Source organism: Helianthus annuus, chromosome 8, assembly GCF_002127325.2.
Source record: "Helianthus annuus cultivar XRQ/B chromosome 8, HanXRQr2.0-SUNRISE, whole genome shotgun sequence".
NCBI classification, from domain to species: domain Eukaryota; kingdom Viridiplantae; phylum Streptophyta; class Magnoliopsida; order Asterales; family Asteraceae; genus Helianthus; species Helianthus annuus.
The window spans coordinates 85,435,468-85,458,183 of NC_035440.2; the positions used below are offsets into that span (position 1 = coordinate 85,435,468).

The following is a 22,716-nucleotide window of genomic DNA, read 5'->3' on the forward strand; positions in this document are numbered from 1 at the left end:
TTTCCGTAAACTAATTTCATAAAATGGACAATCAAGAATTTTATAACTTCTTTGCCGGTGGGGGAATGACGGCAGCACAAAACCCAGCCAGTATCGTGCAAAACGTGAATATGGAGAATGAACTCGGCACGATGCAGAAACCTCCTAAGTTGATAAATATTGACGAGTATGCGGGTTGGTCTGGAAGGTTTAAGACATGGGTTCAAGCAAACCATTTCGAGTGCTGGAAGAAAATCGAATCAAAATATGTTCCTCCAAAGAATGGTTCCGGACTTGAGAAATCAATTGGTAGTTTGACTCCACCTGAACAAGATGATTTCAAAGCAGAAAAGAAGATGATGAATATTCTTCAACAGGCGATCAAAAAGGATATCTTAGTGTTACTATAACACGAGGATAATTCACAATCCGTTTGGAATTCTTTGAAAGTTAAGTTTCAGGGAAGTGTGGCAATGATAAAAAGCAAGACTGCTTTGCTGAAGAAAGAGTTTGATATCTGCACGGGAATGAAAGGAGAGACAACAAAACCGTTGATCGAGAGATATTGTCACCTAGTTGTTGAGATGAAGCGGTTGGGGATTGAGAAGAAAGATGAAGAGTGGGTTGATAAACTTGCAGATGCGTTACCATACGATGAATGGGGTACTTATCTGTTGGTGTTGAAAAACAATCTAGAGTATGTTGGATTCAACCTTAGTTCATTCATTGAGAAGATCGAAGCACATGAACTTGAGCTGATGAAGATAAAAAAGATGAATGCTTCCAATGTTCAACAAGACGTTTCTTTGTACTACAAAGGAAGTTCTTCGGCAACAACCAATCTAAGCGCAAAGATCCAGACTGCTTTCAGTGCAGATTCAACATCTGGTGCTTCATAAAGTACATCAAGCCACAACAATCATTCACCATTTGCAAGCTATGAGCCAAATCCCAAAGCTCCAGAACAAGTGACTCCATAAAGCTCCTCAAGCTCAAACAATCAGGGTTATGTTTCTGGGATACAGTGTAACATTGCTGTAAACATCAAAAATGGACAAGAGTTTACAGAAGCTGCTGCAAAGCAACACATTTCACTGTTAGCTTCCGTTCTTGAGTCATATGAGAGTTTAGTAGCTGGAAGGATCGGTAATCTAGACATGACAAAGGAGGATTGCGATCAAATAGATCCAGAAGAGCTGGAATTGATTGATATCAAGTGGGGGATGGCGAGCTTGGTGAGGAGAGCTCAACGATTTATGGAAATAACTGGAAGGAACAGTCTTTCAGGACCGGATCAAAAGCTCGGGTTTGACAAATCTAAAGTCACGTGTTTTAAATGCAAAGAGAGAGGACATTTCAAGCGTGAGTGTCCGAATAGAGAGGTCAACAACCATCAAAATCCGTTCTCAAACGATTACCACAGACAAGCCATTTATCACAAGCCAAGTCAACAATCATTCACTCAAAGACCTCAGATCGAAAACAAGCCTGAAAAAGCTCTTCTAGTGAATCAGGATGATGAAAAGGTTGCTGAGGGTTTTAGTTGAAATAAGTATATCCCTGGCAAGGAGGGTATGGCAATGATGGCAGAAATTGTGGAAGAACCGGAGTGTGTTGTTGAAACAGAGGTAGTCAGTGAAGATTTGTCTGAAGAGAGTTTGGATAATCTTGAAGAAGTTGTTGCAGAAGTCTACTATTATCAATCTGAATAGGAGGTTATTGCTAGTTCTTTCAAATCAATAATGCCTCCTAATATGATTGAATCTTTTGTAGGTTTTTTCAATGAGCCAACTACTGGATTCTGCCCACAGTACGATGTTGAGAAAGCTCCTGTTGAAGAGATAAATGACGTGTCTAAAGAAATGAATGAAGAGACACTAAAGGAAATTGCTAACAAAGCTTTGATGGGAAAACTGAAAGAGGTAGACACAGAATCTGTAGAACCGGAGTCTGTTGATACTGAGTCAGTTGAAAACGTGTCAGTCAAAATAGAGTCAGGTAAAAAGGAGTCTGACGGGAAATCCGAAAGGGAGGTGATCAAATCAGAAGGAGTGTCTGAGTCAGAGTCTGATGGTGTTGGTAAACAGGATGTTAAAATTGATCAAGAGGACAAGATTGTTGAAAAGATTGATTCAATTTCTGAAACTTCATGCAAAAATTGTTTAAAACCATGCATGGAATGTCTTGAAAAAGACAAAAAGTTTTAGGAATTGAAACAATACACTGATGAACTCAAATATGATCTAAGTGAAGTAAAAGAAGCATATGACACGTTGGCTAGATCTATCAAATGATTAAAAAAGAAAGTCTTGAAAATGATAAAGCCACGAATTTGCTAAAATCAACTGTCATGGACAAACAGATGGAAATTAACATCCATGTGGACACAATTGCTTCTTTAAAAAGAGAACTTGAATTAATGAAAATCGAAACTGAGAAAACTGACAAGAAACTGATGAGTTATGAGGCTTCGTCATACGTGATTGATCAAATTGTTCCAAAACAATCTGATTTGAAACCTGTCTTCAAAAGTGTTCCACCCCCAATGTGGAATCATTACACTCAAAAATATCCAGATGGGGTGGAAACTGCATTGAACCTCAAATTGAGAACCATTGAGAATGAGTTGCCTGAGAGTATTGATGTTACATTTTCTCCGTCCGACACTGATAATGAGTCACAGGTGATCAAAACCGTTGTTGACCAAGTGTTAGATGAAGAAAGTGATAACTCGGAGTTTGAGACTATGAAAACTCATTTTGAAAACTCCATTTCTGATTCTGAAGAAGATGGTAACTTCTTAGACAAGTTTATACCAAAATCAGACAAAGTCGTGAATGATGATCCGATCATTGTGGTTTACACAATGACCGGAACTGACAAACTTTATTCTGATTTTGAGTATCCAATTCAAAATGCAAGAATTGAAAATGTTGAAAAGGTGTTTAAATTGGTTGAGATTGACATTTCTGAGGTGAACAACAATGAGTTTCTTTCAAAACCTAAAAGGTCTTTTGTTAAATCACAACCAAACAACTCGGGAAAGAAAGAATGGGTGGGCAATGGTGGTAATAACAAGAGAAATGGAAACAATTTCAAAAACAAAGGTGTTGGATTTGAAAAGAAAATGGCTAAGAAGAATGTCAAGCCAAAGGAAAAGATGAGTGATGTTTTTGTTGCTGGTCCGAGTGTTGATGTTGAAAAGGATTATATTTTTAGTCAAAAAGCCATTGATGATTTCAATGCAGCGAAGAAGTTGAAAGAAGAGACCTACAAATCAACTTTTGTCGAGTATGACAAAAGAATTTGTTACCGCTGCAATGAAATTGGTCACATGGCCAAGCAGTGCATGAAAAGAATTGAGAAACTTGTTTTGCAAAAACCCAGACATAAAACTCAAACTGATGTTAAGGGTAAAAAACCCATGGTTTCCCCCGTTCGAATCTTGAAAAGAGGAGAATCTTTGAAGTCCGAAGAAAAGCCGACATCAACCTTTGAGATTGGCGAATCTTCGAAGACTCATAAGACTTCTAAGATTTACCAGAAGATGAAAATTTCTGAAAGCTAATCATGGGTGGCAAAATCAAAACAGTCAATTGAGGTTAAGAAGATGGAAAATGTTTTGAAAACTGAACCAAAAGTCTTTGAAAATGATGTGGATAAACTTGAATTTGAACTTGATAAGCTGCTTGAAGAGTTTCCACCGATTAAGAAGGAAGATTTAAAACCAAAAGTCAAAACTGATGTTCCAAATGTCTTTTTTAACATTCCGAAAGTTGATGTGACATGTGATATTGTGTTTGGTAGTGTTTCAACTGTAAAGAAATCATGGGCTTCATTGTTTGAATGAATTTCTTGAATGTGTGCAGGGGCTTCCGAGGTCAATAATCTCGAAATGGATCATGGACAGCGGAACTTCAAGGCACATGACAGGAATGCTAGCATTGCTTTATGACGTCAAATCTATCAACGGAGGATATGTGGGATTTGCTGGGAATCAGGGTGGCAGGATAGTTGGTGAAGGAACTCTGACGAATGGAGTAGTAACATTTGATAAAGTGAACTATATAATCGAACTTGAAAACAATTTGTTGAGCATCTCACAAATCTGTGACAAGTCTTTTACAGTACACTTTACTAAAAATGAATGCTTAATCATAAAACCTGGTTTTAAAATTCCTGAGAACATGGTGTTGATGCGAGCTCCGCGAGAAAATGACTTGTATGTACTCGATATGAGCGTCACAACAACAACTGATCATAAAAAAACAATGTTTTGTGACAAAAACAAAGGCAACAGAAAAGGAAACAAAAATGTGGCATCGAAAGATGGGCCGCATTCATGTTAGGAAAATGAACTTTCTTGTACACAATGATCTGGTTGAAGGAGTAAATTTGAAAATTTTTCATTTGAATGATGATTGTGTAGAGTGCAAGAAGGGAAAGCAGACAAAGAAGACACACCCGCAGAAGTTGCTGAATTCAATTAGAGTACCGCTCGAGAGACTCCACATGGATCTCTTTGGGCCGGTTAATGTGAAAAGTATTAGTGGAGACTTATACTGTCTGGTAGTCACTGATGACTTCACTAGATTTTCCTAGGTGATGTGTCTGGAGAGGAAAGATCAAACATTTGAATCACTGATGGTCCTATTCAAGAAGATGGAAACGCTGTATAAGCTGCCGATCAGAAGAATAAGAAGCGATAATGGAACGGAGTTCAAGAATAATCGAATGCTCGAGTTTTGTAACGAGAAAGGGATTCTTCATGAATTTAGTGCACCATACACTCCACAGCAGAACGGTGTAGCTGAAAGAAAGAATCGCACCTTGATTGAAACAGCTCGAACAATGCTTGTCGATTCCAAGTTGCCAATATTTTTCTGGAGTGGAGCGGTTGCATCAGCGTGTTACACACTAAACCGAGTCCTCACAGTGAAGAAATACAAGAAAACGTGTTTTGAACTTCTTCATCGATATAAGCCGAATTTGAAGTTTTTAGAACCGTTTGGATCTCCGTGTACCTTTATAGATCCTGATGGCAAGTTTGGTGCTAAATCCAACGAGGGTTTCTTTGTAGGTTACGCGAGCCCGCTGAAGAGGGTGTTCGTTCCGTGCCTGGGGAAGGTAATTCAAGTTCAGCATGTAGATTGTCAGAAGCATACAGCTACACCGTAACTTTCCGGACAAAGATTCCTGTTCGATTATGACAAACTCTGGGAGTCTTTCCAACTTCCGACTGAGCCAAGTATCGAGGAACTCATACTGTTATACCAACAACAACAATCTAGTTCACAAGATCAGGTGCCAAGACCGTTGGTAGTTTCTCAACCCGACGTGGGTACTAATGATCATGAGGCCGGTCCAAGTGGAACGACACACGAAGACCCAGAAGAACCAGCTCCAACATTTGATAATTCTGACCACTCAGAATCGGAATCCGGTCCGACTTTTGACGAGGAACCAGATGTTGCAACGACAGAAGCTGTGGATCACACCGGTGATCAAGACATCACGAACTTGCAATCGGAAGTTAATGTGCCTGACACTGCAATGCCAAGAACATTGTCTTATCATCCTTCAGAGCAGATAATCGGTGATCTTCAGAGCGGAGTAAAGACGAGGGATCAGATCAACAGAGAACTTACTTGTTTTTATACATTTGTCGCTCCTTTGCAAGTTGATTTTTCACTAAAGTGTTTCATCTCGCAGGTCGAACCTCGAACGTATAAGGAAGCCTTAACGGAAGAAAGCTGGGTGAATGCTATGCAGGAAGAGCTGCAGCAGTTTAAGAAACTGGGAGTATGGAAATTGGTAGATCTCCCTGAGAATCAAAAGTTGATTAAGACAAAGTGGGTTTTTAAATGTAAGAGGGATGATAGAGGAGTGATCGTTAGGAATAAAGCACGATTGGTTGTACAGGGTTTCAGTCAGCAGGAAGGCATTGATTTCACGGAAGTATATGCACCGGTTGCTAGACTCGAGGCGATAAGAATCTTCCTGGCATTCGCGTCCTGGAAAGGATTCAAAGTATACCAACTAGATGTCAAGTCTGCATCCCTATATGGCAAGATCAAGGAAGAAGTGTACGTTGGACAACCGCCGGGGTTCATAGATCCAGTACACAAAAACAAAGTCTGTCTTCTAGATAAAGCGCTTTACGGTTTACACCAGGCCCCGAGAGCCTGGTACGAGACGCTTTCCCAATACCTGCTGGACAACGGGTTCATCAGAGGGAAAATTGATAGTACGTTGTTTACCAAAGAGGTTGCAGGGCATCTTTTAATCGTGCAGATCTACGTCGATGACATCATTTTTGGTTCGACAAATGACGATTTATGTAAAGATTTTGAGAAAGTTATGAAGAAAAATTTCGAGATGAGTTTGATGGGGGAGATGAAGTTCTTCCGAGGGCTGCAGGTGGAGCAAATGCCCGAAGGAATCTTCATTCATCAAACTAAATACGTGAACGATGTTCTGGAAAAGTTCAACATGGCTCAATCTAGTCCAGCATCAACCCCCTAGCTCAGAATCACAGAATCTGTCCAGATGAGAGTGGAGAAAAAGTGGAAGAGACTTATTACCGGTCAATAATTGGATCCTTGATGTATCTTACTACTTCCCGCCCAGACATCATGTATCTGACGTGTTTATACGCCCGTTATCAGTCAAGCCCAAAGCAGTCACACCTGACAATCGTGAAATGCATCTTCCGGTATTTGAAAGGCTGCCCAAGCACCGGCTTGTGGTATCCCAAATCGGGTGACTTCTCACTCACAGGTTATGCTGATTCGGATTTTGGTAGATGCAAGCAAAATGCTAAGTCCACCACTGCAGGCTGTCAGTTCTTCGGAACTCGTCTAGTCACTTGGAAGTGCAAGAAACAAACCTCAGTAGCTCTCTCTACGTGTGAGGCTGAATACGTTTCGGCCTCGAGCTGTTGCTCTCAGATCCTTTGGATCCAGCAGCAGATGCGAGACTTTGGTTTGCAGTTCTTGGACACGCCTATTTTTGTGGACAATGAAGCAGCGATATATATAACGAAAAACCCGGTTCACCATTCTAAAACAAAGCATATTGAAATCCAACATCATTTCATCCGTGATTGTCACGAGAAGAAATTGATTCGGATAGAACATATACACACCCATGAACAGAGGGCTGATTTTTACACCAAACCGTTTGACAAAAAGAGATTTAACTATCTTTTGAAATTAAATGGGATGAAAAATTTGCTTTCTGGGAGGGTTGTTGAATGTGAAGCCGAGGAGGGCGGCGATCTGATGTGATCCGCGTCATGTTGTCAAGTTTTTGTACAGTTTATTTTCTGCTTTCGATAAAAAAACACAAAAATATGTCTTTATTTTTAGGGGGAGAAAGTTTGCAGAAAAATACAAAAACATGATAAAATTTCAAAATCCAAAAACATTAGAAAATCTGACAAAATCCAAAAACATTGAAAAACTGAAAAAGAGTTTGTGTAAAAAGGGGAAATGATAGTACATAGCTACATAGATACAGCACGCTAACGAATTGTATTGAAAAAATGTGTTAAACAGTCTTGCAAATGATGTGTCGATAGGTTTTTACACATTTAGTAGATTTGTTTGGGATATAAACAAAAATAATAACTTACTTTTACGTGGGGAACATCTCCAGGATATATAGGTAACCCCTGAAATCTCGTTTGAAAGGTCCTATTTCTGACATACTAGGTCTTTGTACGTAATGATATCTAGGGTATTATACCAGGACTTCTGATTTTGCGGAAGCAATAGCCAAGTCATCGTATAATACTTTGTACAGCTTTATTCGTAAAGCCTCCCATCAGCATAAAAAATGATGAAACATTGCAAAATGTTAATCATGTGCTGTTGTAAAAAAGATTCCCTAAAGGGAACCCACCGAAAGTCGAGCCGTCATCTCTCTGTACGAACGGAAGTTCTAGCCTGAGCTCTCACGGTCTCGCATTCACCCCATTACAGATATCATTAGTGTACATTCACCTGTAAGACTGAATATAGTGATTTGGATACGAAAGTATATTCTGAGGTGGTACACGCGTAAAAGTCAAGACCTTAAAACACTTAATCCGTATCCCGAATAGATTGAAAATTGTGTGAAAATTTAAGAGGATCAGTATATCGATAATCAAAGCAAATTGTTTAATGCTGAAAATGAAATCTAAGCTTAACAGTATTTGTGTCTTGTCGGAAGCTGATATGATCCCCTAACACGCTCACAAAAATATTGTGTGTACAGTTTCTTTACTTATCAAAAACCCAAAAAGATTGTCTGTTTGTGTAGCATTTTATAAAAACCAAAAATATTTTCATTTCATCTTAGTTTCAACAACGGACGTTGGGGATCAGATGATCAAAGTCTTATGTGCTGAACATGTCTGGATCATGAGGGTTGGGTAAGCAGAAGTTTGAAAAAGTGATTGGTAATTGCTTGAAAGTTCAAAAGTTCATTAAATTGAACTTAAAATTGTTTCAGAAAATCAGCATCTTCATAAACTGGTCAGCCAAGGTCATTAACTTGGACTTGGCGGGCTAAACAGTTGACCAAGGTCATTAGCTTGGACTTGGTTAACTGGGTGTGTCAATAAAATCTCAAAAAGGTAAAAAATTGAAAAATTTTGAAAATAATTTCGCTTGAAATCATAATTTCGCTTGAAATGTGTTACAGTTTGAAAAGATAATTTCGCTTGAAAAACATAATTCCGTTTGAGAAAGTAATTTCGTTTGAGGGGTGATTTCGCTTGAAACATTTGAGTGCCTATTTCAAACGAAATTACCACGCCTATAAACGGGGCCTTGATTTCGTTTGAAAGCATCTGTCTTCTAATTCCGCACCAAACTCTTGTCAAAGGTGATTTCACACGAAATCATAAAACCTTCGATTCTAAGCCGTCATACTGCCCGATTGTGGTCTGTTATTTGATCTAAGTTTGGTTTACACATCTTAGATCATGAGAAAGGTAAGAAATCTTGGTGTTTTGGATTAGATCTGGACTGATTTCATTTGAACAGCGATGAACGTGATAGAAAACTTAGATCTAGGGCTTGTTTGGATGTAAAAGTGACCGATTAACATACCCTTGAACTCGGAATTTGATATAGATCTTAGTTAGGGTTCCAATTTGATGTGAATAATCTGATTTCGTTTGAAGTCGGTGGATCTGGGATTTCAGACTTAGATCTAGGATTATTTGATGGTCTAAAATGTGATTAAAACATACCAGTGTGGTCGGAATTGGTTAAGGAACACACCTAGATCATCAATTTGATCATAAGTTCATGAAATTTTTGTTGTAGGTATTGTCAGTTTCAAACGAAATTAGAAGTGGATTTCAAACGAAATAAGTATTCCGTTTCAATTGGTGATTTCGTGTCAAAAGATAATTTCGCATCAAAATGCCATTCAGTTTGAACTGTAATTTCGTTTGTAAATGGTATTCTGTTTGAAGATATGATTTCGTTTGAAACAGTCATTCAGCATAAAGTTTAATTTCGTTTCAAACCATGATTTCGCTTCAAAATGTATTTTCGTTTGGAGTGTAATTTCGTTTGAATATGTCTTGGTTTGTAAAATTTTCAAAGTGCTGGAATTGATTGTATGTTGTTATTTTTCAGGCTTCGAATGTGCTATTTGATCCACTGCACAACACTTGTTGTGTTTATGATCAAGAGATTTCAAAGATGGTTGGATTCACAGGAATTCTTGAGTTTATGGAAAGAATGCTGATTCAGAAAACTTTAACAAATCAACACTTGGTATTTAGATCTCACATTAAACGTTTTTGGGAGAATGCAACATATGATGAGGCAAACAAGACAATAAATTCGATTGTGAGCGTAAATGGCCAAGACAAACCGATAATTATCACAGAGCAGCTTGTTAGAGAGGTGATAAACTTTCCTGATGATGAAGACTCTCCTACAAAGTTTCCGGAGAGGATGGTAAAGGGATGCATGTTGCGGTTAGGCTACAATGGTCCACTAAACAAGGCGAACTATTTGAAAGCGTGTTTTCCAAAGCTTTACAAGTTTCTTATTCATTCAGTGCTGATTGCTCTCAGTCACAGGAAGGGAGGTTACGATGTGATGAGAGATTATCAAATGAATATGGTGACAGCTCTCGTGCTTAACAAGAAGTATAACTTTTTGAAGATTGTATTTCATTACATGGTGGAAAATATCACTTCAAAGAGCAAGACTTGGGTGTATCCACGTTTTATTCAGATGATGATAGATCCTGTGTATCCTGATTTGGAGCGAAATGAAAACAATGATCTGTTGGTATTATTTCGTATGGATAATGAGTCTTTGAAGCAGTTGCTTAGATATCATCCAAACCATCTAGAGCCATCGTCAAAAGTTGAATTCTTTGGCTTCATCAAAGACAAGAAGTATCAAGGTCCAGATCCAATCAATCATCAGAACTGGAGGAATGAAGAAGAAATGAAAGAAAAGAGTTATGCTGATGAGCTGAAAGTTCTTGAAGATTTCAAAGAATCTCGCAACGAGTGGTTCTTAAAAGAAGAGAAAAAGAAGAGAAGCAGAAAAAGCAACTCCGAAAGTTCAAGAGGAAGAAGGCTCATCTTCTCAACCTAAACGAAAGCGTCAAAAGAAAAAGGTTGAAACCATGCTTGTTGATGAACCGGAAGAAGATGAAGCTGAAGCTGAAACTGGAGCAGAAGGTAATGTTGAAGGAGATCAAGTTAGTTTGACTCCTGAGTCTGCAAAGTTGTTAAAAGCTATCAATAAAGAACTTGCAGCTGGTAATGAAGAAGGTGATGATGGTGATAAAAGCTCATCAAGTTCGTCTGATGAAGATATTGATGAAACAGAACGTGCGAGGAGAATTAAAGCTGAGATTGAAAAATAAAACAGCTTAAGAGAAAGAGGAAAGAAGATAAAGATGATGAGTTGTATAATCCTTCTCCTGAACATGTGATAGAATCTCAAACACCTCCATCATCTGATGGGAGGAAGAAGCAATCTGCTAGAAAGAGAGTTGCTACTCTAAGAGCAAAGGGTTTGAAAATTTTGTTAAAGAAGAAACCATTTCAAAAACCAAGTAAACCACCAACACCACCACCAGAACCACAACATCAACTATCACCAATTCATTCACCACTTCATCAAACACCACCAAGACAACCATCACCAATCCAATCACCACCACATCTATCACCACCACATCTTTCGCCACCACATATTCATGTTGCTACACCTCCACACGAACAACAACCTGTTGTTACATCTCAACAATTTTTTCAAACACCTCCGTCCACACAACCACATGTCCAAATTACACCTGGTTCTTCTGGTTACAAAACATTTCCAACTGTTCCAGAGGGTATAACTCTTGAAGAAATTGGAGATTTTGGGTTTGCCAATGATGAACAAGTGAAGAGATTAGAGAAGAAAATGGAAGAGGTATTGGTTGAGAATAAGAAGTTGTGGGATAGAGAAAGGAAGTTAGAGAAGCGTGTAAAGTCTGTGGAAGCTGAAAATACTTCATTATTAAAGAAAATTGAAGCTGATCAGACAGAGATTGATATTTTGAAAGTCAAAGTTGCAGAATTAGAAGAAAAGAAAGCACACCGATATGAGAAAAATAAGTACTTTGAGTTAAAAAAACAAAGAATTGGAAGCTGCAAAAGCTATGAAAGAACATGAGATTTATATGATGAATAAAGTGCTAGAAAATATGCTTGGAAAGTCTGTAAAGCAAAGATTAGAAGAAATTGAAGTTGAAGAGGTTAGAGCTAAACGTCAAGCTGAAATTGATGCTCAGATGAAGAATAAAGGCAAGGGTGTTGAAGGTGTTAGTGAAGTTGTTGAAAGATCAATAGTTCCATCTGGTGTTTCTGAGTCTCATATCCAAAATCCTCGTCCTATATCAGCAGTGTCCGCTATTTTTGAGGAAGACGTGTTGATAGATGACGTGATTAATGACGAGGAAGATGTTGATGAGGATGATGATGAAGAAAAGGTTGATGATGCAGATGATGTATTCTCTGCAAGTAGTCACAGTAATGATGATGATGATGATGACAATGATCAGGGTGGTACTGGTTTTAAAGTTACTGAAGCATCAAATGAACAAAATGTTGATGATTTTCTTCACGGTGATGCGAATGAAGAGGCTGAGGATGTTTCAGGTGAGGGGGAGCAAGTGGATGATCAAAGTGTTGATAAAGTTGAGAAGTTAATTTTGCGTCTAAAGCCTGAAGTAGAGGAAGGTGAGATCAGGCATACATATACAATGGCTGAGATTATCGAGTTGACAAAAATTGATGATCCTGATTTTAAGTTTAACTTTGAAGAAGAATTGAATGCATTCGATATCAACCAACAACCTGACTGTGAGTACAAGTATGTTGAAGAGGCAGACGTCTATGATAGGGTTGAGGTTGAGGATTGTACTGATGAAGAAAGTGTGACTGAAGACACTTCAAACTTTCCAACTCTTGTTGAATTTTTTAGTCAAGAGAATGCAGATGAGTTGAGAAGGAAAGTTGTTGAATGTTTGAAAGACAAGAACTTTGATGGTACAACAAAAGATGCACATAAGGAACAAAGAAAGAAATGGTTCAGAAAGAGTAATGAGCGAAAGTTTAAAAGGCCATTGAAGTATTACAAAAGAGACAGGGATGTGTCACTCGGGGATATCATCAGTTGGGGATTCTTGCCTCAAGTGAATGTGTATGCTATCAGGCGAGAGTTTGGTGTTCAATACTTTGAGTACATTCAGGATATCATGTCACTTCCATGGTAGGATGTGGAAGAGTTATCGAAAGTGAGAACTTTGGATTATCCGGTGAGAAAGTATGATGTACCTGTCTGGGGTTTAAAGAAATTTGAAGCCTTCCGAGGATTCAAACACTGGAAGCCTCACTACCCGAAGAAAGTGAAGAGGGTAGATCCAGTGACTGGAGTTGAAGAAACAATCTTGCATGTGAAGAAACCTAGAGTGATCAAGAACATTCCAGTACCAAAAATGGAGCAAGATTTTCATCAGGGGTTCTTGTACTGGGTATATAGCTGTTTGATGACTGAAGCTGTATTTACTTACAGAGTTGAAGCTGAAGTCAGATACATTCATGTGTATGATCCTCTGTGGCTGGTTAACTGCTCGGCCAAAGACATTGAATGCTTGTTTGTGAACAAAATAGGGTTTAAAGCTGAAGATAAAGACCAGGCTATGCAATTTCAGAAGGTTGTATCCATCTGTTTCCAAAAAGGTATCGATCCTGAAAGCAAATGGTCATCAAAGTGGCGAGAGATTGAGAAAGAAGAGGCTCGAAAAGCTGAGAAGTGAAGAAAAGCTCGTGAAGACAAAGATAACATGCTAAGGCATACAGTTAATCAAAGAATGGCTGCTGAAGAAAAGAAAAGGGTTGACGAGAACGAGAAGCTTAGGAAGCTGCTGAAGAAAAAGCCTAAGCCGAGGGAAGAGAAGTTCAAGTCGTTGTAAAGAAAGTGTTGAAGACCAGACTGAAGACTCCGGCAATATCCAAGGGGGAGTTTGTTAGTGCATAATGTCTATAGCCTACGTCTAAAGTCTAGGTCATGATGTATAGGGGTCAAATATGTCAAATATGTCAAATATGTAAAGTTTAGGGTTGTTTATTGTAATTTCGCATGAAAGGATGAAATGTAATTCCGCACGAAATTACCTACGGTAATTTCCGTTAAACTGGAACATGTAATTCCATGCGGAATTACATGCCTATAAATAGGTGTGTCTAGTTTCTCATTTGGTACGGAACTACCTGAAGTGTAACGAAGTGCGTCGGATTTTCACCGTGTTTTCACGTCATATATCAATGAGAAGCTTGTTTTAAGTATATACTCTGTTTTCTACACCTTCTTTCACTGATTCTAGGCTGTTTGTTTGATTCCGCCTTTCAAACAGTTGTGTATTGTCTCTGATTTACTCATTTGATCTTCAAAACGATCCTACAAAAAGAGGGGCCTACCACATTACGCATTAATAACTTAATTAATTATCTTTCAATATCCCGACCCTTTAGGATTGTATCCTTGCTGACTCAAACCACTGGGTTGAGGGTAACGTCACCTTCAAAAGAGGGGCCTACTACTATAACTAAGATAATCTCTTAAAAAGTGCAAAATTGCGGAAATCATCAGTGGTTACTTTAAAGGGGAGTCGGATCCAAGTGATTCATCTTGTCTATCTGTTTTTATTTTATTTTTATTTTTCAGCATTTTTAGTTTTTATTTTTCATGTTAAAAACCTTTTCTAAAACTTTTGAGTTGATTAGACGTTGAGGATAAACCGGTACTAAAAGCTCTTGTGTCCTTGGACGACCTCGGTATCTTACCAACACTATACTACGCTCACAATGGGTGCACTTGCCCATATGTGTGTTTAGTGTTAGTAGAATATCGTGTTTTATAAATTTAAAACTTGACTAATATGTTAAAAAGGGCTTAAAATATCAATAAAAACATATAATGCTACACACGCATCAGTGTTCCTCTTCACCTGGTAGACATCGAGATTTTTGATACTGTTGGCAGATTATTCGGGAAGGTGGTACATGCGTCTTCGATGTCGAGCGAGGTTAATGATCCCACCTCTGATTTAGTTGGTGTCTTAGTCGGGGATGGAGAAAGAATCAACAATTATGTTACGCTGAAATGGAACGATAGGAAGTTTAAAGTTTGGGTCTCAGAAGAACAAGGGGACTAGATCCCGGATTGTATTATGGAGGGTGAAGGATTGGTAGATAGTGGTGAGAGGACTGAAGAGGAGGTTACGAAGCTGGGGAAGGACTTGTCGGATTCTCCTGCTCCTGTTTGTCGGTCGCCGGAGTTCTCGTCGGGAGTTGGAAGTCCGAAGGTCGTCGCCGGCCACACAGATGTGGAAGTTGTAGAGGCGGAAACGTGCATGGGGGTGGATGTGGGAATTAATGAGCAGGTGCAAGTTTCCAAGGTAAATGGGGGGAGTTTCAAAAATTTAGAGGGTGAGTTTCAAAATATTTTTAATATTAACAGCTTTGAGAATGGAGGTTATATGGAAGGTGGGCCTAATGTCCAGGCTAAAAATAGATTGTCCAGGAGGATGCCTAAGGCCCATTCACACGTTTTTGTTAGTAAATCCAGGAAGCCTAGTAGCAAAAAGAGGAGGATGATTGAGGACCCATTGGATTCATTCGATATCTTAGGTAATGCTGGTCAACAGTCAACGAAGAAAGACAATATGATCAGTTCGGAAGATGAGGCCTTCTCTTTAGACCTTAACGTTAGGGCAGATGCCGATATGGGGTCTTCTCCGAATAAGGGGGGTTTTCTCAGCCAATGAATCGTTGCAAGAAGAGATCGAGACTTAAGCGGATGCCAGGGGAGAAGAGGTTCAACCTTTTGAGGATTGGGTTCTTCGTGAAGCGGATTGCACGGCTAATCTGGGAAAAGAAATTGGAGCTGAGTTAGATAACCATCAACACTTGGTGAAGAAGATAATCAAGGAAGAAGGCATCCAGTTGGGTACGTCATGAATTTCCTTTCGATTAATATTTGTGATTTGGGGTCTGATTTTAAATCGGCTTGGATCAAAGGTTTAAAATTAGAACATAAGATTAGCTTTCTTGCTATGCAAGAAATTCAAATTGGGGAATTTAGCTCTGATGCGGCTTCCAAATTATGGGGCAATAACTGTTTTGAGATTGATTTTGTGGGAGCGACGGGTAGATCGGGGGGTTTGGTTAGCATTTGGGATCCCAATTTTTTTCGGGTCTAGGGGGTTTCGAAGGATAGATATTTCCTCCATTTTTTGTAGTTATTTGGTGGGTTCCAATCAGTTTATCAACATAATCAACGTTTACGACCCTCAGCGGGTGTCAGAAAAAAGGTTTATGGGATGCTTTATCGGGTGTGGTCAGCTCGGGGAACGGTATGTGGGTTTTGTTGGGAGATTTTAACGCGGTTAGAAGCCAGGCGGAAAGAAAAAATTCTAGCTTTAATAGTGTGTGTGCCAGAGATTTTAATGATTTTATTGACAGGAACGATCTTATTGAATACGACATGAAAGGTAGGAGTTTTACTTTCCTGGCCCCTAATTCAAACAAACTTAGCAAGATCGATAGGATGTTGGTTTGCAAAAATTTCTTCGACAAATGGCCTGATGCATGTTTGAGAGCTATCCCGAGATTACATTCGGATCATAGTCCGGTTATTCTGGTGACCAGCAGCGGAAATTTTGGAGTTAAACCATTCAAGTTCTTTAACTCTTGGCTCGAGAGGGATGATCTAGAAGAGGTGGTGGAAAACGCGGTCAATACTTTTGATAATCCTGATGCCCGTCCCGACGTTAGGTTGTCTTTGAAGCTGAGATTCATCAGAGATAGGATTAAAGACCGGAGAAAAGAATCATTGAAAAAAGAGAAAGAAGATATGGAAAGAGATAAGGAATAATTGGAAGCTTTGGACATTTTGTGTGAGGACAGGGATTTAAGCGAAGAGGAATTATGGATTAAGGAGGAATGTGTTAATAATATTCGGGAACGGGAGCGGTGGGCGCTTTTGGATTTAAAGCAAAAGTCTCGATGTAAGTGGGCGTTAGATGGTGATGAAAACTCTATGTTCTTCCACAGACTTTGTAATAATAGGAAAAGGAAAAATGGTATTCCAGGGCTCATGATAGGTGGTTCGTGGGTTTCGAAACCAAAGTTGGTTAAGAAAGAGATTTTGGGGTTTTTCAGGAACCACTTTACGGAGTTTGTGGGTAACAGACCTGGTCTGGTTTGGCACAACACTAAGCGGCTTTCGGAAGTGGAAGCTACAGGTATTTCGGGTTGTTTCACTGGTAAAGAGATTAAGAACGCGGTTTTTGAGTGCGGGTCGGATAAAGCTCCTGGTCCGGATGGTTTTAACTTTAAATTCCTGAAGCACTTTTGGAAATATTTTGAAGATGACTTTAGAGATATTATGGCTTCCTTTTACGAATAGGTGTTGCAGCTCTTCTTATATCTCTCTTGTTCCTAAAATTGTCGACCCGATCGGTTTAAAAGACTATAGGCCGATTAACTTAATTGGGCTGGTTAGTAAAGTTATTTCTAAGATTTTAGCCAATTGGTTAAAGGGCGTTATCGAGGGTATTGTCTCGGAGTCCCAGTCTGCTTTCATTAGAGATAGATGCATTTTGGACAGCCCTTTGATTTTGAGCGAGGTGTGGTCGTGGCTTAAAAAAGCGGGTAGGAAAGCGTTTATTTTTAAAATTGATTTCGAGAAGACGTACGACAATGTTAATTGGAGCTTTCTTTTAGAGGTTTATGAGGCAAATGGGTTTTTCTGCCTTATGGTGTAATTGGGCATTTGTTTTCCCTTGTCCAACTCTTCCAAGTAAGAGTTCGCCAACTTTTGGATAAGCTCCTCATCAAGTTGTCTTTTAACTCGATGTTCAATTTTTTGGTTTGCGTCTAGTCCAATCATCTAACTAATGATAACTTGCAGTTAACCGGTAAAACTAAGAGTTACAATGAGCTTTTAAGCTTATAACTTATAACCAGGTAAAGATAATAAACCATCCAATTAGCATTTAATCAGGATAGTTAAGATATCGATTAAATTGCCATTCTAGTCTATGTGGTTTAGTCAAAAATGTCACTTTAGTCCAAACAGTTTTTTTTTTTTTTTCATTTGTGTCCATGAGGTTCCTATTTTTGTCATTTCCATCCGACCCTCAACTTTGTTCAATTAATTAGATGTGTTTTTGTCAAGTTACATTTATCTTTTGATTTTGCCATTTTCATCCCTGACCCTTTAATTAAACTAAAGTCAATATACTCCCCCTAAATTGATGAGCCACCCTCTAGGTTTAGCCCAGCAGCCTTTAGCCATCGAGCTTTAATAATGGATACAAATTATTTATTTGTTTTTTCCAAATTAACCTTCTATAAATAGAAATAGGTTGACACATACAACAGCAAAAAACAAGAAAATGGCCCCATCGATTTTAATTGCTGAAGAAGAGGATAGTGTAGCAGAACTAAAATATCAAACATTGTATGATGGACTTCAAGCAGAATTGTTGCCGACACACGTCGCGATAATGTTCATGGATGGTGCTAGCGGCGAACAGTTGAACGATATTGCACGGATTTGCTGCGAGCTCCGAATAAAAGTTCTCTCTATCTCTACGCTTTCTTCTGCGAATGTCCATCGATCCAAAGTAAGAAAGTTTACCAAGAATCACAAGCATCTTAAATTCCTATTTCCTTGGCTATAATTTTTTTATTATGAATGCAGGAGGAGGTTGATGTTACAACAAACATAACGAAACTGTGCTTGGAAGATCTTGAAAGGTTTTTACACAAACTTTATTTGAGTGAAACATAAAAAACATATATTTTTAAATATATGAAACAAAGGTCATGAGGGTCCGTTGACCAGACAGAAGCGGATTCAGTGTTGTAGCATGGGGAAAGGCCCCTCATAGTCATAGGCAGATCAGTTCTTCACACAAGTTTTTATTTTTCAAACATTTCTAGCTTTAAACTATGGTCCTGGACATAATAAGACTCAAGTTGTTTCCATTTTTCAAACATCTTAGCTTAAAACTATGGTCCTAGGGAATGGATTAGGATCAAATACAAAGGATCCTAATTGTAAGAAGTGTAAGAAGGATTTATAGAGTGACAAGTGTCCAATAGCCTAAAAAAACCCCACTACAAAAAAAAAAAAAAAAAAAAAAACCTTAAACATCCACCACCACCAAAAACCTAAACCCCCCCCCCACATCACCCACCCTAAAAAAAAAAAAACATTTTTTTTTTTGCCGAGAGGGGGTGGGGGTGGGTGTTTAGTTTTTTTTTAGGTTTTTTTTTTTTTTTTTGGAGGGGGGGGGGGGGGGGTTAGGTTTTTTTAGGTTTTTGGGGGTGGGGTGGGGGGGTTAGGTTTTTTGGGGGTTTTTTAATGAGGTATAGTTTTTTTTTTTGTTTTTTTTTTGCCGGGGGGGGGGGGGGTTAGGTTTTTGTGTGTGTGGGGGGGGGGGGGGGGGGGTTAGGTTTTTGGGTGGTGGTGGGGTGGGGTGGGGTGGGGGTGGGTGTTTAGGTTTTTGGTGGTGATGTAGTGGGTTTAGTTTTAGGTCATTGGACACTTGTCACTCTATAAATCCTTCTTACACTTCTTACAATTAGAAGCCTTTGTAGAATAACTTGACCCCCTAGGGAATAATAATTACAAGATCATGAGTAGAGCCGTTCCCGAGACCTCTTAAAAAAATTTAGGCCTCAGGCGACAAAAAAAATTTGGACCCAAAATTGAAAATTGTGGTTGGGGAATCGAATTAAAAAAAAAACCCTTGATAGTGGAGTCAAGACTTGAACTTGAGACCTTTACATTATCTTGAGATGGTTTTTCCACTTCACAACCAACACTTTTTTGTATTATGAGTAGATGCATATATTAAATATATAATTTTAAGTATATATATAAAGCTCATAGAAACCTTTCGGCCCCTTTAAATATTTGGGCCTCGAGCGACGGCAGGGGTTGGTCGGCCCAAGAGCCGGCCCTGTCATGAGGCCCATAGAAGAAGTATGACCTTTTATTATTAAAAATAAATAAAATAAAGGGAAAATCTAGAAAATAACCATTGACCAAGCTTTATTTTTAAAATGGCCACATCCCGTTTTGGGAGAGACGTTTCACATATCCATGTGTGCATGGGAAGCGTCATCCAATACAAACATGACATGTGGGAAAAGTCTGAGACTTCTGAACTCCTCACATTTAGGAAGCGTTTGAGACTTCGAGGAGACATCTAGGAGGCGTCTGAGACTTTTGGGAAGCGTCTGAGACTTCTAGGAGGCGCCACGTGTCATGTTTGTATTGGATGACGCTTCCCATGTACATGGATCTGTGAAACTTTTCTCCTTGGGAGGTGACCATTTTGGAAATTGGTATTGAACAATGAGCATTTTCGAGATTTTCCCTAAAATCAAAAGCTTGGTGACCTATGTTGAAAATATTCTTTTATGGTAATTTTATGACTTTATTTAGTCAAGTTCAAAGGTTCATACATAATAATGTTATGACTTTACCTAGTCAAATTCAAATGATCATCCATGGTAATGTTATAATCTCGAGATCTATGGATATAGTTTTTAAAATAATTAGTTTTGTTATTTAAAAAGGAGTAGTGGCGCAGTTCGTTAACCGTTTACCTTCTGTTTCAATGCAAGTATAGATATGTTTATAGTAGTGGAACCTAATATAACTCTATTTTTTCTTCATTTCTAATATCAATGTTAATTATTTTTATGTAACTTTTGTTTATACCAACTTTTTTGTTTATTAGAAGTTATGGGAAATTAATATTAAACTAGTATATTTGACATCGCGCGTTGCGGCGTAACCGAACAAATGATAATGTAAAACAAACGTAATTTAAAAATAAAACATGTTGTTTAGAAAGACAAACCATTAGAACTGTTTAGTTTATCATCGTACCGTTTTATAATACCAAATAAATACTTTATTTTGCATATAGCTTCGTTTTTAACAAAACTTATAACGAAATGTCAGGGAAATAATCAAACACAACTACGTACTTAAGTTTTTAGAAATAAAGTTATAAACTTCAATTATTAAAGAAGTATCGAATTAATCGATAAATTAATATATGTTCTAAAAAAGAAAAAAAGAATTATTAAAAAATATTAAAGGAAATATACGTTTTTCAAAAAAGAAAAAAAGTTAAAAATATATTACTAAAAGCAAATATAATAATAAACTATTATAATACATTAAATAAAAAAATAATTAGAAGCTATATATTCTTATAAAAATAAAGTTACTATTCATGGTTCTTGATCAAGTGTATATACAAATTGCCTTTTATATATATATATAAGTAAAAGTTATAAAGGTAGGAATGAACAAATAATACTGGGTACCGATACCTAATGAACCAAACCATTTTTTTGTACCAATTCGGCACCCGTTATTTACTTTTGATCCGATACGGTACCGTACTAAATACTTTCGGAACCGAAACCCTGTTTTGGTATCGATAATAATTTTAATAGAACCGACACTGGTATCAACATTGGTCTGTTAAGATGACAATACTAACTATTATGTAATAACAAAAAAATCATTAATATCAAAAAAAATATCATTAACTACATATAAATACATTTAGTTTGAATTAGAAAAGAAAAAAAAATTGTTAAATTAAATAAAAATAGTCAACCAAGTATTTTGTTAGCCTTACTGGTTGAAGGCTTCTTGTTATAGTTGAAGTTGATGGACCAATTCTTAATATTGGAAGCATTTTTGCTTTTGCCAAATAAAAAAACTAAGCAATAAAACCGGTAGAGTTCAGAATTTGAAATTTGAACCTGGGAGCTAAAGGTTATAAGAAAGGTTCTTTTCCACCAGAGCACCAAACTTGATTGTTATAAAAATCTCTTATCAACCTTTATATAAAAGAAAATAAAGCAAGTAAAAGACAAAAACAAACTGTTCATCATCCCTCACCACTAATATATATAATTTGTGTCCTTAGCATTTTTATCAGAAATTTTTTTTACCAGTCTATATTTTGCTCCCCTACTGAAAATTATTGTATTCGTCATGGACCCAAGTCACCGAAATTTAATTCACACGTATATAAATTCTAAGTTCTATTTTAAGAAAATGTGTTGCCCCTTAGTTCTAACAAACCATTTACTTTTTTTTTTTTTTTTTTTCATATAGAAATGATATTAGGGTTTCGGTAATAGGCAAAAGGGACTCAATTTCAGACTCATTGCTAGACATCATAAACAAGATGGAAGAAACTACAAAGAACAACAAGTCGCTTCATATTATCGAAGCGATAGATTACACAGGACGTGGCGACATCATTCAGGCTTGCATGGTTCTTGCTGAGAAGGTGAAAGATGGTGTTATACAACCCGAGGATATCGATGAAAATGTTTTCCAGCAAGAACTGGAGACGAAGTGCTCAGAGTTTCCTAACCCGGATCTGATGATTCGAACGGGTGGGAAGTATAGCATTGACAACTTTATGATATGGCAAATGGCGTATACTGAACTCTACTTTGTAGAAAATGAGGATCTTGAATTTAACAAGACTAGTTTTATTGAGGCGTTAGACTCGTACCAGAAAAGATCCAGACGGTTTGGTGGAAAGTGAAAAACTATATATTACTTGGTGTTTATAGCAATAATACAATGATCAGAAACTGCAAAACTATGTATTAGTGTTTAGTAAAATAGTTATTAAATCTATTGTAATTTGAAAGAATAAGGATTCAGGATTGTTAACTATATAAGAATTTAAAAGATCTCCAGGATATGTAACTAAGTGTTTTCAGTTGGAATAAAAAGGTTTTTATTGCTGTTGTTATGTTTTACAAAGAGTCACAAAGAGGCTTATAAAGACATTACAAATAGAACTAAGGAAACAAATCATGTGCTGGCAAATCCCCTTGATTGAGTTGCAATGGTCTGCAACTAGTAATTGGAGGAATGGCACAAATCTTCAAATTATGGAACTGATGTTATGCTGATCCAGAGATTTCTTTACACAAAAAAAAAAAAAAAAAAAAAAAATGTTTTATTTTATAACACTTCTCCTCAAGTTGAGTAGTGGGAACTCCAATACTTAACTTGTAAAGACAGGAATTGAAACTTCTATCACTAACGGCTTAATTTGGTTAGATTATCAGCCGATTGATCTCCTGAT

The 22,716-nt window shown here is 37.7% G+C and overlaps 4 protein-coding genes across 4 annotated transcripts; all 4 read left to right on the forward strand.

Moving 5' to 3' along the window:
• Positions 1 to 2,269: 2,269 nt before the first annotated feature.
• LOC110870281 lies at positions 2,270 to 4,469 on the forward strand. The gene is made up of 6 exons (XM_022119469.1): positions 2,270 to 2,510; positions 2,556 to 2,787; positions 2,902 to 3,148; positions 3,572 to 3,796; positions 3,849 to 4,201; positions 4,409 to 4,469. Exons 1-6 carry the CDS (start codon positions 2,270 to 2,272, stop codon positions 4,467 to 4,469), a joined length of 1,359 nt encoding a protein of 452 aa, XP_021975161.1.
• A 6,160-nt stretch (positions 4,470 to 10,629) lies between these two features.
• LOC110870282 (bromodomain-containing protein 4-like) lies at positions 10,630 to 11,669 on the forward strand. The gene is made up of 2 exons (XM_022119470.1): positions 10,630 to 10,837; positions 10,945 to 11,669. The coding sequence occupies exons 1-2, from the start codon at positions 10,630 to 10,632 to the stop codon at positions 11,667 to 11,669; spliced, it is 933 nt and encodes a 310-aa protein (XP_021975162.1).
• A 3,844-nt stretch (positions 11,670 to 15,513) lies between these two features.
• LOC110870283 lies at positions 15,514 to 16,967 on the forward strand. The gene is made up of 4 exons (XM_022119471.1): positions 15,514 to 15,723; positions 15,821 to 15,912; positions 16,022 to 16,333; positions 16,466 to 16,967. Exons 1-4 carry the CDS (start codon positions 15,514 to 15,516, stop codon positions 16,965 to 16,967), a joined length of 1,116 nt encoding a protein of 371 aa, XP_021975163.1.
• A 991-nt stretch (positions 16,968 to 17,958) lies between these two features.
• On the forward strand, positions 17,959 to 22,275 carry LOC110873284 (dehydrodolichyl diphosphate synthase 2). The gene is made up of 3 exons (XM_022122218.2): positions 17,959 to 18,189; positions 18,267 to 18,322; positions 21,723 to 22,275. Exons 1-3 carry the CDS (start codon positions 17,959 to 17,961, stop codon positions 22,162 to 22,164), a joined length of 729 nt encoding a protein of 242 aa, XP_021977910.1. The 3' UTR covers positions 22,165 to 22,275.
• Positions 22,276 to 22,716: the final 441 nt, after the last annotated feature.

Coding starts and splice junctions, on each gene's coding strand:
- LOC110870281 (XM_022119469.1), top strand. CDS start 2,270: ATGATTAAAAAAGAAAGTCTTGAAAATGATAAAGCCACGAATTTGCTA. Junction 2,511..2,555: donor TTTGAAACCTGTCTTCAAAA/GTGTTCCACCCC, acceptor AAAAATATCCAG/ATGGGGTGGAAACTGCATTG. Junction 4,202..4,408: donor GCTCCGCGAGAAAATGACTT/GTATGTACTCGA, acceptor ATGATTGTGTAG/AGTGCAAGAAGGGAAAGCAG.
- LOC110870282 (XM_022119470.1), top strand. CDS start 10,630: ATGCTTGTTGATGAACCGGAAGAAGATGAAGCTGAAGCTGAAACTGGA. Junction 10,838..10,944: donor AGATATTGATGAAACAGAAC/GTGCGAGGAGAA, acceptor AACATGTGATAG/AATCTCAAACACCTCCATCA.
- LOC110870283 (XM_022119471.1), top strand. CDS start 15,514: ATGAATTTCCTTTCGATTAATATTTGTGATTTGGGGTCTGATTTTAAA. Junction 15,913..16,021: donor TGTGGTCAGCTCGGGGAACG/GTATGTGGGTTT, acceptor TTTTATTGACAG/GAACGATCTTATTGAATACG. Junction 16,334..16,465: donor GATGCCCGTCCCGACGTTAG/GTTGTCTTTGAA, acceptor GTGTGAGGACAG/GGATTTAAGCGAAGAGGAAT.
- LOC110873284 (XM_022122218.2), top strand. CDS start 17,959: ATGGCCCCATCGATTTTAATTGCTGAAGAAGAGGATAGTGTAGCAGAA. Junction 18,190..18,266: donor CGAATGTCCATCGATCCAAA/GTAAGAAAGTTT, acceptor TTATGAATGCAG/GAGGAGGTTGATGTTACAAC. Junction 18,323..21,722: donor TGCTTGGAAGATCTTGAAAG/GTTTTTACACAA, acceptor TTTTTCATATAG/AAATGATATTAGGGTTTCGG.